Source organism: Notolepis coatsorum, assembly GCF_963971535.1.
Source record: "Notolepis coatsorum genome assembly, chromosome: 3".
NCBI lineage: Eukaryota > Metazoa > Chordata > Actinopteri > Aulopiformes > Paralepididae > Notolepis > Notolepis coatsorum.
Window position 1 is genome coordinate 67,702,862 of NC_140167.1, and position 21,687 is coordinate 67,724,548.

At 42.5% G+C, this 21,687-nt stretch overlaps 1 protein-coding gene across 1 annotated transcript in view; it reads right to left on the reverse strand.

Annotated features, from left to right (window-relative positions):
• LOC311225843 (uncharacterized protein) overlaps positions 1 to 21,687 on the reverse strand; it is a 407,506-nt gene that overhangs the window by 233,664 nt on the left and 152,155 nt on the right. Inside the window, 1 exon segment of the mRNA XM_084311236.1 lies at positions 8,561 to 8,653. Within this exon segment, the coding sequence (XP_084167362.1) occupies positions 8,561 to 8,653 (93 nt within the window).

Below are 21,687 nucleotides of genomic sequence, written 5' to 3' on the forward strand. Positions count from 1 at the left end.
ATTTAACTCGATGCTGCTTAATAACAAGGAATTCATTACACAACTCAAAGAAGCTCTCTCGGTATTCCTACTGGAGAATGCGAATTCGGTGCAGGACCCCAGAATGTTATGGATGTCGGTAAAGGGAATGATCAAGGATTTCACCGATAGCTTTTCCTCCAAAATACGCAAGAATCGATGCTCAAAACTGGCGGAACTGGAAACACTTTACTCTACGTTATTTACTTCTTTACAATACAACGACTCGGTTCGACTGGAAACTCAAGTTAATGTACTAAAAAAAGAGATTAACGCCATTTATAAACAACAATCTATAAACAAAAACAATACGTAGCACAAGATAACAGCATTACTCTCAAGGTTCTAAACCAAGTCACCTACTAGCTATGCGATTAAGAGTTAACGCAAAATTTGCAGATATAACTACCATTAAAGCACAACAAGGACTTGTTACAGACCCTGAAAAAATAAATGCGACATTCAAAGAGTTCTACTCCAACTTGTATAAATCAGAAACGACCTTCGATCAAAACAAAATGGACACATATCTTTTTTTTTTGATCCACTTTTTCTCCCATTTTTCCATATTTTTCTCCCATCCCAATTTCGTATCATCCAATTCAACCCTCCCCTGTCACGAACGCTGTTTCTTGCCTCCCACAAGCCGGCTGCAATGTGGACTAAGTCATACATAGCACAAGTCCCCTCCGGTACTTGAGGTAACAGCAGTCGCATCTTTTCACCTGCGCAGCTCGTTCTCTCAGTGTCGAGGAGTAACGCGTGGGAGGCTCACGCTGCCCCCGACACTTCCTGATTTTACTGCGCAGGCGCACCAACCGACTTGTAGGAGTCGCTTGTTCACAACGTTCGATCCCCACCCTTCAGTTTTCCCTCCCCGTAATACGGCCAATGTGTATTACTGCGGACGACCAGCCAAACTGAAAAACAATGTGGAGAGCTGGATTCGAACACGCGAATCCTAGCGTCTCCACACTGGTGGCGAGTGACTTGTCCACTACACCACCTAGCCGCCCTTAAAATGGACACATATCTTAATCAAATTAACCTCCCCAAACTTTCGGAGGATGACGCTAAACAGTTAGAAACACCTATCACACTAGAGGAACTCAGGAAGGCCATATCTGAAATGCAAAGTGGTAGGGCTCCTGGAAGAGACGGTATCCCACCAGAAATGTACCTCTCATGTTGGGACATAATTGGACCCGTATTACTTAATATGATTTTATACTCAGTCAAGGAGGGGAACTTCCATAAGAACGACAATATTGCACTCATAACAGTCCTCCTTAAAAAAGACAAAGACCCCACCAAGTGCGGTAGTTATAGACCCTTAAGCCTCCTCGGAACCGATATCAAACTGTACTCTAAGGTATTAGCCATCAGACTTCAAAAGCATATGACGTCTTTAGTTCATCTGGATCAAACTGGCTTCATAAGAGGCCGCTTGATCACCGATAACATAAGACGATTACTACACGTACTAGATGCCAGCAAGGACGACACCACACCTAAGGCGATGCTGTCCCTGGATGCAATGAAAACGTTTGATAGGTTGGAATGGTCGTATCTATGGGCAGTATTAGACAGGATGGGGTTAGGAAAAGGATTAATTGATATGATTAAAGTATTATACAAAGACCCATCGGCCATGATTACAACAGGTATAATCACCTCCGAAATCTTTCCGGTATCACGCTCTTCTAGACAGGGTTGCCCTCTTAGTCCCGGACTATTAGATTTATCATTAGAGCCGTTAGCACAATATATAAGACAATCCCAATCCATAGAACCAATCGTAATCAAGGGCACACAACATAAAATTAGTTTATATGTGGACGACGTAATACTGTTCATGCAAAACCCCAACACCGCAATGCCTCATCTTCTCAAGTTGATTGATGACTTTGGCGATCTATCGGCATTTAAGATAAATTGGCCGAAGTCGGCTTTCCTTCCACTTAACGCCCCTGCAAAAAAATATATACTCCTTCCAGAAGAGATACCAATGGTTAAACACTTTAGATGTTTGGGAGTTGAAGTATTCCCTACCATAAGCCAAACGGTGAAGCACAATTACATAAAAATCCAAAATAAAATCAAATACGACGTTGACAGGTGGTCAAAACTTAAAAACTCAGTACAGGCACGGGTATCAATAGTTAAGATCGACGTCCTACCTAGAATCAACTTCATCAGCTCAATGATGGTTGCTCCAGATGGTTACTGGAAAAAATTACACTCTTCCGCATATACATTTATTTGGAATAACAAACCACCACTTATAAAAAGATCCACAGCACAGAGAAACAGAGCCGACGGAGGTATGGCATTTCCAGATTTTTTCCACTATTTTAAGGCGTACACTTTAAGACCACTGACAACCTGGTTTGATCCCCAAGCATCAGTATCCTGGAGAAATTTAGAAGTAAATATAGTAGCACCACATAGACTGCAGGACATACTATATATACCAAATTATCAATTAAGCAATGCGAACTGAAATTTGGCCCCATTATTACTCATGCGATCCGGATATGGCGTGAAACACAAAAAAAATATTCCAACCCACATAATTGGCATAATCATACTCCCTTATTCAATAACAATGCACTCCTGATTGGAAAACGACCTATAAGATTCCCTAAATGGGAAAAACAGGGCATACACACATTAGGAGATGTTTTCAACAAACAGGGTTTTTGTAGTTATGAGGAAATACACAAAAAATGTAATCTCACCAGTTCCACATATTATTTTTACGCACAGTTATTATTATGTTTGAAGGCTCACAGTGTCCCATTAAGGATACCAATTGTACACCACAGATACCACAAATTCTTCTATGAAAGAGAGACATCGAGAGGTTTTGTATCAGATTTTTATCATCAATTACTAACGTCCTCGTATGACTCAGTCTGGAGGAGGGATATACCAGACCTGGAAATAGATTTTGATTGGCAAGAAGCCTGGGCAAATGTTCGACTTGCATCACGGAACCCAGACCATCAACAAATCAATCTTAACTATATTCATAGGACATACTTGACTCCTATAAGACTGAACAGAATGGGTCTTAAACAAGACTCCAAATGCTCCTTATGTACAAATGGGGACGAGGGTACATTTATGCACATGTACTGGGACTGCCCACCAGTTAAGATATTCTGGAAAGAAGTGACCCAGCAATTATCAAATCTCTTAACTCTGAATATACCTGTACACCCCTCTGTATTACTGTTGAATGATGTTTTTGAGTGTGCAGTACCTAATACAGCTAAAGAGATTGGTTTTATCTGGTATCACAGTGGCTAAAAAGCTGATAGCATCACGATGGTTTCAACCGGAAAAAATGTGCCGGAAGGTCTGGATTCTTACATATCTCGATGTGATTTATCTAGAAATATCTACAGCAAGAATTTTGGGTCTCAGTGAATCCAAAATTACAATGTGGTTAGAAGTGGTGGAGAGAATAAAAGCTAGCATATAATTGTAGTGCCTGGTTAGGAGCGAATGATAATGGATGGATTATCCAAGGGGGGGCCCGGGGGGGGGAGCGAGCGAGAGCATATGTGTGTAGGGTATTAGATAGCAGGTATTAGGTGTATATCTTGTATAAGACATTTATTTAAATGGTGATTTCATTGGATGTGCACTGTTAATTAATGCTTGTATATCTAATTTTATGTTGTCATGTTTTGTTTATGTGTTTGTTTAAAAAAAAAGAAGACAAAAAATCGAGGCCTCGGCTAAGAACTTTCAGAAACTGCACACCACCATGTCCTCCCTCCTCACTCCCCCCTCTCTGCCAAAGACTGCGATTTTCTTCTAGAAAAAAGTGGAGAGCATCCACAGCTGCTTCTCCCAACCCCTGCCTGTTCCAAATGCTGAATCAAGAACCTCATCCTTTACCCTGTCATATTTCTCTCCCATTACAGACACTGAGGCCTTAACACTGGTAACGTCGAACCATCCCACTACATGCCAGCTGGACCCGATACCCTCCCCACTCCTCCAGACCAATGCACCAGACATCCTCCCATTCATAACTGCAACCATCAACTCATCCCTCAACGCGGGGGTGATTCCCACTAGTGCACTGCAACCCTGCCCAAGCCCGACGGGGCCCTACCCGACCCGACGGGTTCGGGCTGGGTAGGGCTTTGTTTTTAAATAAATAATTCGGGCTCGGCCGGGCCGGGCAGTGCCCTCTTTAAAAAAAGATTTTTTTATTGCGTCTTTTTTTTATTTCTTTTGCGCTCGCTATACTCATATAACTAGGGTTATAGGATAACCTTAAGTTTCTGTTTCATTTTCGCGTAACGTAGTGCTGTCATCAGAGAGTGAAAGCCTCGTGTCTGAGGAGTCAAGATGTATTAGTTAACAGATAAAATTGGATGTAATTACCGCAGCCTGGAGGGAGAACTCGAGGGGACGATGCAGGTGGACGATGAACAAATGAACCAGACCGAAGCGGCATAGGTTGAAGTTGGAATATAGCCAGTTGGCGAATGTTTTAATTTGTTCTTAGATGTATGTAGCCGGTTGGCGAAGTTTTGTTAACGTTGTTCAACGCGTTGCTGACATCAACACAGCGAAGTGGTGAGTGACGAGTCTGATTATTATTATTTGCTGGTGTGTTCTGTTGCGCTTTCATTATATAATAAATGTTGCTGTGCTCGAAATCTGATTTCTGTTTTCTGTTTGTTTGTATAGTGACTGAGTAGGCTATTGTGTCGTGTGTGTGTGTGTGTGTGTGTGTCAAAGAAGATTCAAATACGTTTTACGAGGCTGCCCTGTGAGTCAACGCGAGCGCTGGGAAATAGAATTTGCGAAAAAGGCTATAGAATGGTTGTTAGTCTTCAGCATGATATGTGTTATTTAGTTAGACCTATTGGACAATTTCGTTTTTGTTTAATATTAAACAGTATTAATAAACTAAAATAAAAATTTAGTTAATATATAAACAGTGTTTAGAATATTTAAAACAAACAAATGTTTGGCTATATAATTAATGTTTCTTTAGTTTTCACTATCTGTTATTTAGGTAGACCTATTGAACATTTTCGTTTTTGTTTATTTATTAAGTTCATATAAAACCGTGTTTCGAATATTTAAAACAAATAATTTTTTTTTTTTAATAATAATAATAAAAAAGAAATTCGGGTTTTCACGCGGGCTAGGTCTTAAAATATTATTTACAGTCGGGCTTATTTTCAGGCAGGGCCTGAAGTTCACGGGCTCGGGCTGGGCACGGGCTTCATTTCAAGGCCCTTGCAGACTACTAATTCCCACCTCCCTAAAACAAGCCACAGACACACCGCTCATACATTTTTTAAAACATGAACCCCACCGTCAGACAACTATCGTCCTGTCTCTCTTCTCTCCTTCCTTTCTAAATCACTTGAACTTGCTGTATCCAACCAACTTACTGATTATCTCATACAGAATGACCTCCTAGACCCTAATCAGTCAGGCTTCAGGACTGGTCACTCCACAGAGATGGCCCTGATAGCGGTCACAGAGGCTCTTCACTTGGCAAAAGCAAAGGGCCTCTCCTTTGTCCTGATTCTTCTGGACCTATCGGCAGCATAGGCGGTGGGTGAGCCGAACATTAGTCGAGGCTATAGTTGGGAGTCGCGCAATTATTATAATTATTTTTCACACAATGGCGTAACAATGAGTAATTTTGCATAATTTGACCAATTAATTGGGGGGGGGGGGGGGGGTGACACACAAATACATTTCCGAGTCTGTCAATCTCCCTTGCATTTAATGCTTTTTTTTAATGTTGCTTGCGCGCTCTGCACGCACCTGCAAACAGTGAATTCATACAATACACACACCCACTAGGCTACTACAGCGAGCCCCACTCATTTAATATATAGTGCAAATTAAGTGTTAAATGAAGGCATCCAATATGATTAACCATTGTCTTACCTTGATGCAACAATATGCAACGTTTCGTCTTGGCATCGTAGGCATCAATGATCTCTTCTGCTTCAAGTTTGTCTGTGAGATCACTTTCAATGTGAAGCAGACTCAGAGTCTCAGTCACAGTCTCTCCTGGCCCATTGTTGTTCTTAGCCAGTTTCGGATGCGCCTCATTGCTGAGAAAGACCATTCACAAGTTGCGGTGCCGATGGGCAATGACAGAGCCAAACGGAAACGTTTTTCATAATTTGGATCTCATCATGTTTTGAAAACAATGTACATAGCTCTAAAAGGTTTCCACGATTTGATGAACTCTGACTCTCATCATTCCCTTGTAGAGCAAGCCCTTGTTTGCTAAGATAAAGCAACATCTCAACAATAGCCTCAGGTGATCCGGTCTTATGCCCAGGGGCAGCCCGGGCAAGGGCTCGCTGTGGCTGTAGGGGTGCGGTCGCCGGTTGCTGGTGCTGCTGCTGGCAGCTTCTGAATTACTTTGTTTATCTTTTGCCTTGAAAAAATACTGTACTGTATATCCATTTTGCTTTTAGAAATTTTAGTCAAAATAGAACTGGTGTTCGCTACAAAGCAATTGGCGGGCGGAAATTCGGAATGCGGATGTTTACAAAATATGTATTATGCTTTGCGGTGGAATCAGAATGTGATTGGCTACATGGAATGCCTTTTATTTTTTAACCTAAGCCTACCCATAATCACCTTGCTGAATTATCACCGGATTGTCACCAGGGGCTGCAGTGACAACACACACACACACAATATAGTAGCCTATATAATGCTGTGCACATATATTATATATAATTTTCAAGATTCCCAGCATAACATTTGGGAAGGCTTAGCCTACCCTAGCCTTCATTATCCGCCACCTATGGTTGGCAGCCTTCGACACAGTCAATCATCAGATCCTCCTCGCATCCCTCGCAGGAATCGAGTGACTGGCTCTGCACTGCCATGGCTGACATCCTACCTCGACGACCATTCCTACCAAGTATCATGGAGAGGAACCCTGTCGGCCCCCGCCCCCTTCAGACGGGTGTCCCCCAGGGCTCGGTCCTTGGACCCCTCCTCTTCTCCCTCTACACCAAATCTCTGGGTAACATTATTATGTCTCATGCCTTCTCGTATCATTGCTATGCTGTTGATACCCAACTCTTCCTCTCCTCCCTCAGCTATCCATGTCTCTGAGCGAATCTCGGTCCGACATCTCCGCCTGGATGACGACCAACCACCTGACCAACCAACTGAACCTAAGCAAAACCTAATTGCTTCACCTGCCGGCCAAATCCTCCCCGCTGATCGACCTTTCCATCACAGTGGAAAATGTAGCTGTGGCCTCGTCCCCGACCGCCAAGAACCTTGGTCCTTGATGATCAGCTGAACTTCTCTGCTCACATCGCCAGGACCTGCAGATTCCTCCTGAGCAATGTCAGAAGGATCTGCCCCTTCCTGACAAAAGAAGCCACTCAACTCCTTGTCCAATCAACAGTCATGTCTCGCCTCCACAACTTCAATGCACTGCTCACTGGTCTACCGACCACCGCCACCAAGCCTATTCAACTCATCCAGAACGCAGCTGCCCGTCTGATCTACAACCTTGAACCTACCAAAGTCAGCCCATGTTACTCCACTTCTCAGGGACCTGCACTGGCTCCCCATCGCCGCACGAATCCGCTTCAAGATCCTCGACCTGGCGAAGGGAATGCCTTTTATTTTTTAACCTAAGCCTACCCATAATCACCTTGCTGAATTATCACCGGATTGTCACCAGGGGCTGCAGTGACAACACACACACAATATAGTAGCCTATATAATGCTGTGCACATATATTATATATAATTTTCGAAGGGAACGGCTCCCAACTACCTCTGGTCAATGGTCTCTAACTACACACCCTCAAGACCCCTCCGCTCTACATCCTCTGGCCGCCTCAGACCCACTCCTATCCGAGCTCCGGGAGGGTCATCAAGGAGAAGCCGCCTATTCTCGGTCCTCGCTCCACAATGGTGGAACGAACTTCCCACCACAGTTAGGACAGCCGAATCCCGACCAATATTTCGCCGTCGACTAAAAACACACTTCGTCAATCAATATCTGGGGGAGAGAAAAAAAACGGAAAAAAAACACTAACCTACTGTCCTATACTACCATGCACTCCTCCTACTATACTATGTCATATGTCTATGCACTCAATACTGCAGCACCCAAGATTCAGCACTGTTTGATGAACATTGTTACTCAGCTGAAAGAGTTGTACCCTTCCTGCTGACTTGTCATACAGAACTTGTAAGTGGCTTTGTATAAAAGCTTCAGCTAAATGACAAAATGTAAATGTAAATGTAAAGACAGACAGACAGACGGACGGATGGATATACACTTCTTATACAAAACATTAATATAACTGTGGCCAGAAAGTAAATGTGTAACAGTAGACTGTTATGCCAGCACAGGCACACATACTGCACACACCAACAACTAGAATGGAGAGAATCATGGTATATATCGTAGAGGTTAGTCTACTCTAGACTGAGGGTCAAAGGCAGTTAGAAGGTTAAATCACGTACAGGAGACCAAAGACAAAAAACAAGTCACTCACTTTTTTCTTTTTCCTCAGGTTGACCTTCACGCCGTCCACAGACACCACGATGTTGACCTTCTTCTTCTTGATGTTCTTCACTTTGAACTCATACTGCAGAGAGGAAAGAGAAGAAACAAGATAGAAAAAGAGGAAGAGAAGAGAAGAGAAGATGTATCATAAAGTATTTATAGCTTACATTATATATCAACTAGGAGTGTAAAGGTACACGTATCCGTACCGAACCGTTTCAGTACTGGACCTTAGGTTCAGTACGGCTGTATACCGAATGAATACAACGGTATGTTATCCACTAACGACCGCCCACCACGGGCTGTTTTTTTCACAATCTAATTATATAATATCTTTTTCTTAAGTCGATTATTAATTTCTAGGGCTGACCCCTATTAGTCGACTAATCGGTCGAAAGGAGCCGTAGTCGACTAGCCAACCTACCTGGGCTTTATTTTAAATAACAAACTTTCTAACTAAAAAATGGCACAAAAAGTTATTACTAAGGTCAATCAAAAAACCAAATTTTTATTTAGAATTTCCTCGTTCATAAATAGGAACGCTCTGAGGACCCTAGCTGAAGCCCTCATCCAATGTCACTTTGACTATGCTTGCACTTCATGGTACAGCAACATATCAAAACAAATGAAGACAAAGCTCCAGACCTCCCAAAACAAACTAGTGAGACTCCTGCACAACCTTCACTTTAGGACTCACCTAACGCCAGCCCACTTTAGCAGGCTGGGATGGCTTAGGGTTGAAGAAAGGGTACACCAGCTTAAAATGCTACTGGTTTTTAAAGTACTAAAAGAAACGGTCCCCAAGTACCTAGTCAATTATTTTAATAAAGTAGGAGATGTCCACAAACACGCCACAAGAGGAAGCCCCACGGACCTGGTCCCGCCGAGAGTCAGGACATGCATGGGGAAAGATGCATTTTTTTACTCGGCTACGGTAATGTGGAATGCCCTGCCAACATTTATAAAACTCCTGAACTCCCCTCTCGGATTTAAATCCGCTCTAAAAACATGGCTCAGCAGCAACTCAAATTGGTCTTAAAATGTTTTTTTTTATCTCTTTTATCATAACTTGGCTTTTATTGTATTCTGTACTTCTGTATGACAACTATTAAAGAAACTTGAAACTTGAAACTTATTTCTTTTATCGTGAGTTGCTTTTAAGGGTTTGCGGATTTTCTTTTAACATTAGTTAACTGTATGAGTTGTCAGGTTAGGTGTTTTTATAAAAAAAAAAATAGAATGTGTCCTGTCAGTGTACATGTCCATTTGTGTTTCTGTGCCTTTTTATGTTCCATGTATGGACCACAATGGAAACAAGCCTTGGCTTTATTGTGTTTTATCCATTTTTGACCTGCGTTATTGACACTGTTATTGTCTTGTCTTTTAAAATGTTTTTTTTGTCATACGATTTGTGTCAAAATAAAGTATTCAATCAATCAATCAATCCAACCTCTTAGTCGAATACAATATTTTTTTTAAATAAAGTATAATATTATTATTCTTTTTTTTTATCATTCTTTCCAAAAGAAAAGAGGCCTAGAAGCGTGGCTAACGCTAATGGCACGCATACCAGAGGCTAACTGCCTACAAAAACAGGCACAGAGGCACTGAAAGAGGATTTCACCCATCTAATGAACACACTAGACTAGACAAATATCAAGATGTATCCATCAGTGGACCAATTGCATGCTTTTGCAGAGGACAAGAAGCCTTCAGTCAACTCCTTCAGACATTAAGCACCCCCACAACCCAAATGGAATGATAAAAATGTTTTATTTTTATTTTTTTTAATAAAAACCTTTTTTTTGTCGACCAATAGTCGACTAACGGAACATTTTGGCCAATCATAGTCGACCATCCAAATCCTTAGTCGGGGACAGCCCTATTCATTTCAATATATAATATTCGTTGACCGCCGTACAAGTACAATTAGTTACTGCACACTACATCACCCCTGGGTGGTGGCCCATCAAAACCACAAAAATTAAGAGCTGTGGAGGATAACCAACCAGGACAGCATAGCTACCACCATCAAACGGAGAAAGTGGAACTGGATGCGTGTAGCTTTATGCCAAGCAAGCAGTGCAAAAATTTACCGTAGTGGCATGCAGTAATGCGCCTTTCATTTTCCGCCGCCCAGCGCCCAGGTCGCGCGGAAATAGGCTGTCTATTGCCATTCTCTTTGACAAACTCTAACCTTAACCAGCTCCTTAACAACGCCTAAACTTAACCGTTCTAACCTTAACCAACTCCGAAACAATGCCTAACCTTAACCTTAACCTTAGAAATTATATTGCCATTCTCTTTGACAAACTCTAACCTTAACCAGCTCCTTAACAGCGCCTAAACTTAACCGTTCTAACCTTAACCAACTCCGAAACAATGCCTAACCTTAATCGGCGAAAGAATACACGTTAAAAAAAAATCACGTTAAAAAATATTTTCGATGGGATTCGAACTCGCCAGCAAACAAGCCATAGGATCCACAGCCATGTGTCCTTGCCAATTGAGCTATTTGCTAGATACTGAATAAGGGGCGGTGACTTATATATATTGAGCTCCGCTCGTGTCGCATGCGCGGGCACCTCGCGCGAGCACGCCGGCGCACGCACGCACCTGAGCGAGCACAGCATTTGTCTGAAAAGAAGGGCGCTTTACCGCACTAGCGTGCGGTGACGAATGCGGAAGCATTTTTGCACTGCTTGCTTGGCATTAACGTACAGGCGAACTGGATAGGGCATACCCTTAGGAAGGACTCAAACAACATCACTAGACAGGCCTTGGACTACAACCCGCAGGGGAAGAGGAAAGCCGGTAGGCCGAGAAACACCTGGAGACGTTCCACACTCCAAGACCTAAAGAACATCGGAGTGAGGTGGCAAGAAGCAAAGGCCCTGGCCCAGAAGAGAGTGAGATGGAGAGCTCTGGTGGACGCCCTATGCCCCCCAACGGGGTAAAGAGGATTAAGTCAAGTAAGTCAAGTAAGTCACATCACCCCTGAGTGGAACATGGAAAGCCAAACTTTCCCCCACTGTACCAAAAACCTGTACCGAACCGTGACTTCAAAACCGAGGTACGTACCAAACCGTGGTTTTTATGTACCGTTACACCCCTAATATCAACTAAAATATACGTCACACCCCTTGCCTCTCCCTGCAGGTGGTTAATCTTGAGTTTCCGACCTCCCCAGTAAGCTAACCTTGGATAAATCAAATAAAGTCTCGGAGGAACATAGAGGGTTTAATTCAGCGTGGACAGATTAATCAGCTTTTACTACTAACAATGTGGGTTTACCTGTATGCTTGATATATAGCGAGAAATTAGCTAACAACAAAAAAACTCGCCATTTAAAAAAATCAAAAGCATGTATTTAACTAATTCAAAAAATTTCTAAACAAGGTTTTATATCAACTTAATAAATAAACAAAAACTAAAAATCTACTTATGTCGACGAAAAGCCTGGGGAATATCCCCGCATTGACTTTCCACCAGTCAGCCGGATGTATCCAGGGATGGGCAATGGCTTTACGCGATATCTGCCATATGCCGACCCGGCAAACGTCTAGTTAGCGACACCGCAGTGGTGACTCGCCAGTCCTTGGTGATGTAGAGGCAAATGACGGTAACATAGCTTTCGGTCGTCAGGACAGTCCAGCTGTCTGTCGTCAGTGCAACCTTGCGACCTAGCTCTCTCAACAAGCAACCCTTTCTCTGTTACGCGCGCGCCTGATGGCCGAATCTGTCTGACTGCGCACTGGAGTAGAACAATATGAAATATAGAAATAGATGTGTTTGTTAGAGAAAACTAATTTCAATAATATATACCTTATTCTATGCACATATATCCCTCTATATATAGTATAACTATACTGTATATAAAACTTTATACACTGTGTTATCTTCATTTGAAGGGTAAATAGGTTTTGCGGCTCCAGATAAATTTTATTTCGTGCAGGAGGGGGCAAAATGGCTCTTTTGATAGTAAAGGGTGCCGACCCCTGTACTAGTCTAACTCCAAGACCCATCTGTAATGGAGATATATGGGGAGACTATAACATGCCTTTTATAGGTGCTGTGTGTGCGTTTGTGTGCCTGAGTATGTGTGTGTGTGTGTGTGTGTGTGTGTGTGTGTGTGTGTGTGTGTGTGTGTGTGTGTGTGTGTGTGTGTGTGTGTGTGTGTGTGTGTGTGTGTGTGTGTGTGTGTGTGTGTGTGAGTGTGAGTGTGAGGGCGTGCGTGCGTGTGTGCGTGTGTGTGTGTGTGTGTGTGTGTGAGACTTCACAGGCTCCTAAAGGCCTGCCAGGGACATAGAGCCACTAGGCAGGATCAATGCACCACTAACAAGCCAGAACAACTTTCTGTATAAAGTAGCACAGCAGCAACACTGTAGCTTGACATCACTGAAAGAGAGACTGGGAAAATCCACACAGCAGGACGGCACAGCTCTTGTTTTATTCATACATATCCTAGGGCTGGGCGATAAAACGATAACGATAACTATCGCGATAAATTATTTCCTCGAAATAAACATGAAACGTGGTCGCAAAGTTTCGATATATATCGATTTTCCAAGCTTGGATATGAGCACACGCACTAACAACCAATCAGTGAAGGAGATGGCGGACAGCGGAAGGAGACCCGCGCTGCACCTCTGGGTAGAGAGGTAGGACTCAAGGAGTAAACATGGCTGGCTAGGATAATTAGCTTGCACGGCGCTATTTTATAGTTCACGTGCCGAGTGGGTGTGTGGCGTGAATTCTGATGCCACGGTTATAGTAGTGTGGGGTATATGGTGGACGTCGTTGCAATGTATTGGGGCGAAACAGAGTATTTTAGGGTCATATTTAGTACTTTGTAAACAAGGCTGGCTAGGCTAATTAGCTTGCACGGCGCTATTTTATAGTTCACGTGCCGAGTGGGTGTGTGGCGTGAATTCTGATGCCACGGTTATAGTAGTGTGGGGTATACGGTGGACGTCATTGCAATGTATTGGGGCGAAACAGAGTATTTTAGGGTCATATTTAGTACATTGTCATGGGATACACCGCTTGTCGGCTAACTGCTAACGTGCGCGGACTGATGACAACATCAACTCGAGACATTCGCAGCAGCAAAACAAGTCTATTAATAGCCCGTCCATCGGCGCCGGGCATAAGAAGTTAATTAAACTTGACAGACATTATATCGACGATAATTATCGATATCGAGTTATATGAAAATAATTTTATAATTTTATCGCGATAACGTTTTTGGCCATATAGCCCAGCCCTAACATATCCTATGGAGACCACCGCTCAATACTGCTACTTGTATCAGCACGCAAGATTTTACTATGCAGTTCCTATATAAGCATGTAGCTGCTTGTATGTTTGTTGCACGGTCACTCGCTCCGCTGCTCTTCTCAGAGAATTGTTTAGTACTGATATAGAGGAGGTGTACGGGCAGGTTGGAATAGGTACTAATATGTCTAAAAAACTCAAATAAAAACAAATGTATTTTGTATATATATTAATCTTGGGGCCAACTTAGAAACAGACACATCATTAATAAGTGATTGCGCAGTCCTCTGTTCCACTGTGTGTGCGTGTGCGTGTGTTTTCGTGTTCAACGTTAAACTATTGCGCAACCTGTACCACTGTACGTAAATGGAACTTACATACACCTCTGTTTGCTATTTTATTGAAATTATATTTTTAAGTGGCAGGAAATAAAAAAATATTTGGCCTCTATTTGCGACCTTTCTATATGCAATGACACAAGATAAAAAATGGTTTGAAGATATTTTTCTGCCATTTTTGCCGCTTCCCTTCAGGGTTTGCAGACCTTTGTCACAGTCAATATGAAAACCATAAATCAGGCTAAGACAGATGTCATCACCTCTATACCGTCTCCTATGGGACTCTATACAATGTAATCCGATCAAACAGAAAACTATTGTAGCAGTCAAAGTCACACACACACACACACACACACCAGTCCTCTGGATGCCTCTGTCGTTCTGAGTGAGTGGGTTGTAATTGGGTTCTGTAGGAACACCTGCCAATGTATGGACTACACACCAAGACACAGGCAAGAGAGGAAACCCATTTACTATAAGATCAGTCAGTCAGTATGTCTTTCTGTCTCTCTACCAGTCAGTATGTCTGTCTGTTTATCTACCAGTCTGTATGTCTGTCTGTCTCTCTACTAGGGATGCCCCGATCACGTTTTTTGCCACCGATACCGATCACCGATCGTCTATGAGCCATATCGGCCGATACCGATCGTTTTTGGTTTTATAAAAAAAAAATATATATATACTTTTTTTTAAATGTTTTATAAAATATATATATTATATAATTATACTTGTAGTTGTATTATCTGCGAGAAATCGCCACCACGCAACAAGTCAAAATGCTCGCTATCTGCAAACAGCTCCACTGTCTGTGTGTATACTCTGCTTTGGTCAAATCACATTCAGCATGCCCTCAGCAGGCATATCTGCGGCTCTGCAGATATACCCTACTCCCTCAGCTAGCCCCTTTCGTGACTGCGATGCAAGCCAAGAGCTTGAATACGCATTGAATCAATGTTATAAGACATTGATATCAGGAGCTATCTGTAGCTACTGCTAGCCGGCTCGTTAAGACAACGCCTCAGTGAACTATTTAGTTTACTGGGACATTCCGTGTAAACAGGGAGCTAACGTGAGCTAACGTGAGCTACCTAACTAACGGAGGTATCATGCACTACTAGACTATTGCTGAAGCATTTTTTGATATCAGGAGCTATCAGTAGCTCGCCAGCTAGATACCGTTAGACAATGCCTCATGTATTAAACTAAAAGTGAATAGTTGACTGGGTCGTTTTGTTTAAACAGTAACGATAGCTAGGTAGCTAACGTTAGCTCACAGAGGTTGCATGCACTAGACTAGAGCAGACTATTGCTGGAGCTTGTTGACACGGGTGCGGGAGGGGCAGTTTGTTTGTCTCTCTACCAGACAGTCTGTATGTCTCTCTACCAGACAGTTTGTCTGTCTCTCTACCAGACAGTCTGTTTGTCTCTACCAGACAGTCTGTTTGTCTCTCTACCAGACAGTCTGTATGTCTCTCTCTACCAGACAGTTTGTCTGTCTCTACCAGACAGTTTGTTTGTCTCTCTACCACACAGACTGTTTGTCTCTCTCTACCAGACAGTTTGTCTGTCTCTCTGACTACCAGACAGTTTGTTTGTCTCTCTACCAGACAGTTTGTTTGTCTCTCTGACTACCAGACAGTTTGTCTGTCTCTCTACCAGTCTGTCAGTCCGGTTCTTAGCTGCAGAGTCAGACTGGTCCATGACGTACTTGTTATTCAAACATATCTGAAATAGAGATAAGGCATCACTCTGTACATAGCTGCTGCTACAGTATACTGCACTGGTGTAATATAGGCTGCAGCTTTCATGGACTCAGTATAACATGACAACCAAGGACTGAAACCAAGGAATGAAACCAAGCACTCTCAGGAGATTTAAAAGACCATTCAAAGTGTGTGTGTGTGTGTGTGCCAGTGTGTGTGTATGTGTGTGTGTGCGAGAGAGGGAGAGAGAGAGAGAGAGAGAGAGAGGTGTAGAGGGAGAGACAGACAGAGAGATACAGAGACAGAGGAAAGCTTTAACAGAGAGAGAGAAAAAGAGAGAAACAGGGAGACAGAGGCTGAGAGGAACAGTTTAACACAGAGATAGGGAAAGAGAGCGAGAGAGAGAGAGAGACTGCGTGAAGAAACACAGACACAGACAGAGAGGGTGACGAGACACGCAATCACTTCCTTAACCCTGAGGTAGAACTATGTGCTGACCACAACAATACACAATCATTGCCGCACGCGCACGCACGCACGCACACACACACACACACACACACACACACACACACACACACACACACACACACACACACACACACACACACACACACACACACACACACACACACACACACACACACACACACACACACACACACACACACACACACACACACACACACACACACACACACACACACACACACACACACACACACACACACACACACACACACACACACACACAAAGTCCCACACACACACAGTCCAGACACTCCTAAAGTAATTTGTACTGCTACATTAGTGTTTAAGTGTCTGTTGTTTTGTGCTGCTGCCTACCTACTTTTTAAAGTGTTTGTCGGCCAATACTTTCTCTACTGCTACAAGTTACTAGTTGAGTTCAAGCGTGGAACAGCCTCAGGATTATGTGCAGGTCCTACAGTAGGTGAGACTTCGGTATCTCCTTCCCGAGGGGGAGGGGTTCGAAGAGGGAGCTAGCAGGGTGAGAGGTCGTCGACGATGACATCGATGTATTGATTGATTGATTTATTGTATGTTTGTAATTGTAGAGTACATGATACAAAAAAGATTGCATCTCAGACAAACAACATCAAAGATCAAAACACAATAAAGTCTGATGACTTGTTTACATTGTGTTCCTTGGTCTCAGACAGACAACTCAAGACAGCAAACATCTATACAAGCATACAAAATACAAATCTAAAGGAACTACTGAAACTGTATTAAAAAATGTATACAAACGTATTACTATAAAACTATATACAATTTGATAAAAGAACCAGTCCTAAAAGATAATACAAGAAACAATCCTCAAAGAACTAAAACATTTTAAGTACTTTAAAACCATTAGACCATAAGTATTACCCTGAGGTATTTTCCTCCATACGCCAGTTTTGTACATGTGGCATACATGGAGGAGACAAGAGGGGAAGGTCACAGCCAATGGTCCTCATTCTCCAACAAGTTCGTAACAAGTACCTTTGTAAATATCTTGGTAAAAATGTTTTACTAACACATTTGCAAAAATCATCCTCCGGATTCCTGAATGTGTGAAACGGTCCCCGTAAGTGGCCAAAATCTTCGCAGCTGGGTTCCCATGAATGAAATAACCTCTTAAGCTCTATTTTCTGAAAATGTGCCTAAAAGTACATACCCAGGGGCGCCAGGGTGCCGCACCATGTAACTACGCTGCAGTGCAACGCGGCCGTCCCGGGTTCGACTCCCGGACCCGGCGACCTTTGACGCATGTCCTCCCCCCATATCTTCTCCCATCCTTCATCTCTGCCGGGTCTGTCCAATAAAGCAATAAAATGCCAAAAAAAATCTAAAAAAATGTATTACAAAAATAAGTACATACCCAAGTAAGTTGAAGATTGATCCACTTCTACAAGGTCCATTTGCATGTATTCCCAGTTTCAGAAATATCGTGTCGGTTACTATGCTTGAGTAAATTGTAATGAACCAAAGGAGAATATAAATAATTATTATCTTTCTTTGACAGTGAATAACACCATAACAGACGTGAACTGACCACAGAGCTCATTCAGCACGTAATCTTTTTTATAACTCTTTATTTAAATTTTTTTTTTTCCAGTTTATCCACCTACATAACATTAAGGAGACAACCACCACCACTTAACAAACATGACATACATGACGTAACATTAGTGCATGAGAGGATGCTATTTTCATTCTTGATTAGTCCGGTCCATTTTAGTCTAAACTGTGGGGCTCTTTACTCTCCAGTCAATCTATACGCCTACGGAGACCACTTCAGCCAGCATCGGTCGTGACACTTGGCTTTCGTTCTCAGAAAGTAAGTCATTTTCTCCATGGAGTGTATTTCTTCCACTATTTCCTTCCATGCCTCCTTGTCTGGAGGGATCTCTTTGAGCCAGCTCCTTGTTATGGCCTCCCCCCCCTTGAGTGACATGATCTTGAACAGATAAAAGTCTTCTTTGTGAATGTTCTCATCTGAGAGCAGGCCCAGGTAGACTACCTGGGGTTCCATGGGAAATTCATAGCCTAGAATTTTATACATTTCCTGGATGACACTCTTCCAAAATATTTGTATTTCAGTACATAACCAAAAGATGTGAGAATGATTCGCATTCATCTGCCCATACTGTCTCCAGCAGGGTTGTTGCTCACCTAGCTGTTTATAAAAAATTTGTGGTGTGATGAAAAATTATGGAAGTATGTTGCGTCTCACACATTGAGTGCCAATCATCCTCTGATATTCAATTCACTTTCCCATTTCTTCTTCATATTATATGAATCGCAGTTATTGCGGATTTGTAGATTTTTGTACATCGCAGATACTATTTTCATTGGGGTTTGTTTATATGCTGCCACCATCATTCTTACCACCCCGTTACCTTCTGCTGAAATATTGCTCTTAATTTCTGAATCATAGAAGTGCTGTAACTGTAAATATCTAAACAGATTGTCGTTTCCCAAATCAAATTTCCTCGTACATTTCTCAAAGGACATGAAAATGTGGTCTTCTAAAAGTGTACATATGGCTGTTATACCCCTATCCTTCCATCTGTCAAATGTGTTGTCCAGTACTTCTGGTCCAGACCTGGGGGTCTGAGAGGGCCCTATCAAAAGTCTACTGTCTTCTTTTAATTTATATTTCCTGATCAGCTCCTGCCAGACTGCCAGGGAGTGGTCCACTATAAAATGACCTCCCTGTTGGACGGTATGTTCTCCCCCCCCCCCCCAACCTAGCTTGAGGCTGGACCTGCTCCAGGTATATCTCTATGTCTTTCCACCTGGCCCGATACATTTGGGAGCACCAGTACACGGTGTATCTCATAGTAGTATTCTTTTAAATTAGGCAGGGTCAGACCTCCTCTCAACTTTACAATTTGAAGTGTTTTAAATTTGACTCTAGTCCTGCCTCCTGCCCATATAAACAGAGAAATCTGTTTATCCCATGCTATAAATTGGGAGTCTGGTACTTTAACAGGTGCCCAGAAAAGTGGCAATTTTCTTTACTTGAACTTGAGGACTGCATACTTTTTTTGCAAAGCTTATCTTTATACTTTAAGCTTATAGTACATGCATAAGCCTGGTCTCTTTTAAAAGATAACATTCTGAAGTTACTAATGCAAAAAAGGAAAATCACTTTGAGTGCTAATGAAATAGAGTAACATAGGTCTGAACTTGAGTTGAACTTGAACTTGTGTACTCACATTTTTCTGTAGCAGTTACAGCAGTTACAGGGGGGGGGGTTATGGGGGGGGGTTAAAGGCTAGGGAGAACAGGTGAGTTTTGAGGCAGGATTTGAAGGTGGAGAGTGTGGGGGAGTCTCTGATGGACTGAGGGAGGGAGTTCCAGAGTCGGGGTGCAGTGCGTGAGAAGGCTCGATCACCAAAGTTTTTAAGTTTGGATGGTGGGACAGTGAGGGAGGCAGTGGAGGAGGACCGGAGGGAACGGGTGGGGCGGTAGGGAAGAAGGAGATCAGTCAGCTATGGAGGGCTTTGAAGGTGAGGAGTAGTGTTTTGAAGTTGATGCGTTCTTTGATCGGGAGCCAGTGGAGAGAGTGGAGGACAGGAGTGATGTGTTTGTGAGGAGACGGGCGGCTGAATTTTGGACCACCAATTTGGGAATTTTGGCGCTATATAAATGCAGTCCATTTACCATTGTGTGTGTGCGTGTGTGTGCAGCAGGAATGAGTGACTCGGAGGCATATGAGGAGCACAGGTCAGAGTACTGTACCGTACCTAGGGCTGTCTTAAATACTTCTAAGCTTCGTTCGATGGGCATGGGATTCGAATATGAAAATAAAATTCGAATATATTAAAAAAAGAAAAAAATCTATTTTTATTTATTTTTTTAAATCAACTCTGCCTCTCTTTGTTAACCCATTATCTGCCACCACTTTGATCATCCTAAACCATCCTCTGCCAGCGCTATTTGTCTATGGAGATGTTCACCTTCTTTGCAGGGCTATAACTTTTTAAATTGTATTGCTAAATTGACATTACTATGGCCCATTCAACATCAATTATCTATCGTTCAGGATGTAGGAACGTTTTACTTTTTCATTCACACATTCATACTAAAATACCGTCTAGAGTATAAATATGTTTTTATGGTTTTCTGCAGTATTTCATAGAACGTGAGATATTAGATTATCAAATGCAGTTTGATACCGATCCATGCTATATAAAAAATGTCAACTGTACATGGTCCTAAACGTCATGACTGATCATCTGCGGGTGAACGGAGGGGGGGGGGGGGGTTGTTTATAATTCAATGACCGACGTTAAATGATTTATGTAGTATGGGTGATATATTGATCAGAGCAGTTTGTATCGAAAATGATAAAGAAAAACGCTGAAACTCACCCCAGTCTCCTCGTAGCGTTGGGCGATGAGAGTGGAGCAAACAGATCCCAATTATGGGATGTTGATCGATGCGATCCATTTCCGGTTTGTATATTACTAATACACATCCAAATCATGTTGATTATTGAGTTATGGCAAAGATCCATATCGACTGTGTCTGTATTGAGCCCCGGGACGATAAACGAGTGGCGAAAATAGGGGACGGACCGAGCTCCAATGGGCACTTCCGGTTTGGCAACTCGCCGATCGGCCACCAGGTTGCGGTATTGAAGCGTTGCAGAGTTGTGATGGCTCAGACAGCATCAGCCAAGACTCCGTGGGTGAAATATGAATACCATGACGAAAATATGAAATATTGATCTCAAACACGCCTTACGGCGTGATTGGCAGACAATGCATGGCGAAAAACCCGCCTTAACACGTGATTGGCGGAGAATGGGTTAACTACAACAAGCAATGCTGTTTGTTATTTAAGATAAGGTCGGACTCGGCACTGACAGATTTATGTTCATTGTGCTGCTTTTATAAAGCCTCAAATGACGGCTTACAATATTCCATGAAAGCAAAGTGTTTCGTTTGTCTAAGATTTTAAAAGGTTTAAACTTTACAGCACTGACAAAGTTGAACAAAGTGCTGTACAAGTCCCACAACATAAAAAAAAAAACGTTTATAATAATAATTATATATATTTTTTTTTTAATCTCGAAGCTTCGAATTATAATCGAATCTCGGCCCCGAAGCTTCGAATTCCAAAAAAGATAATCGAAGGTCAGCCCTAACCGTACCTACTAGAGTTGGACCACGTGCTCCATATTCAGATCGTCCTGTCGTCCCCCTGTGAGGTTGCCAATAGAATAGAATAGAAATACTTTTATTATCCTGTGGGAAATTTGACACTGCAATAGCCGACAC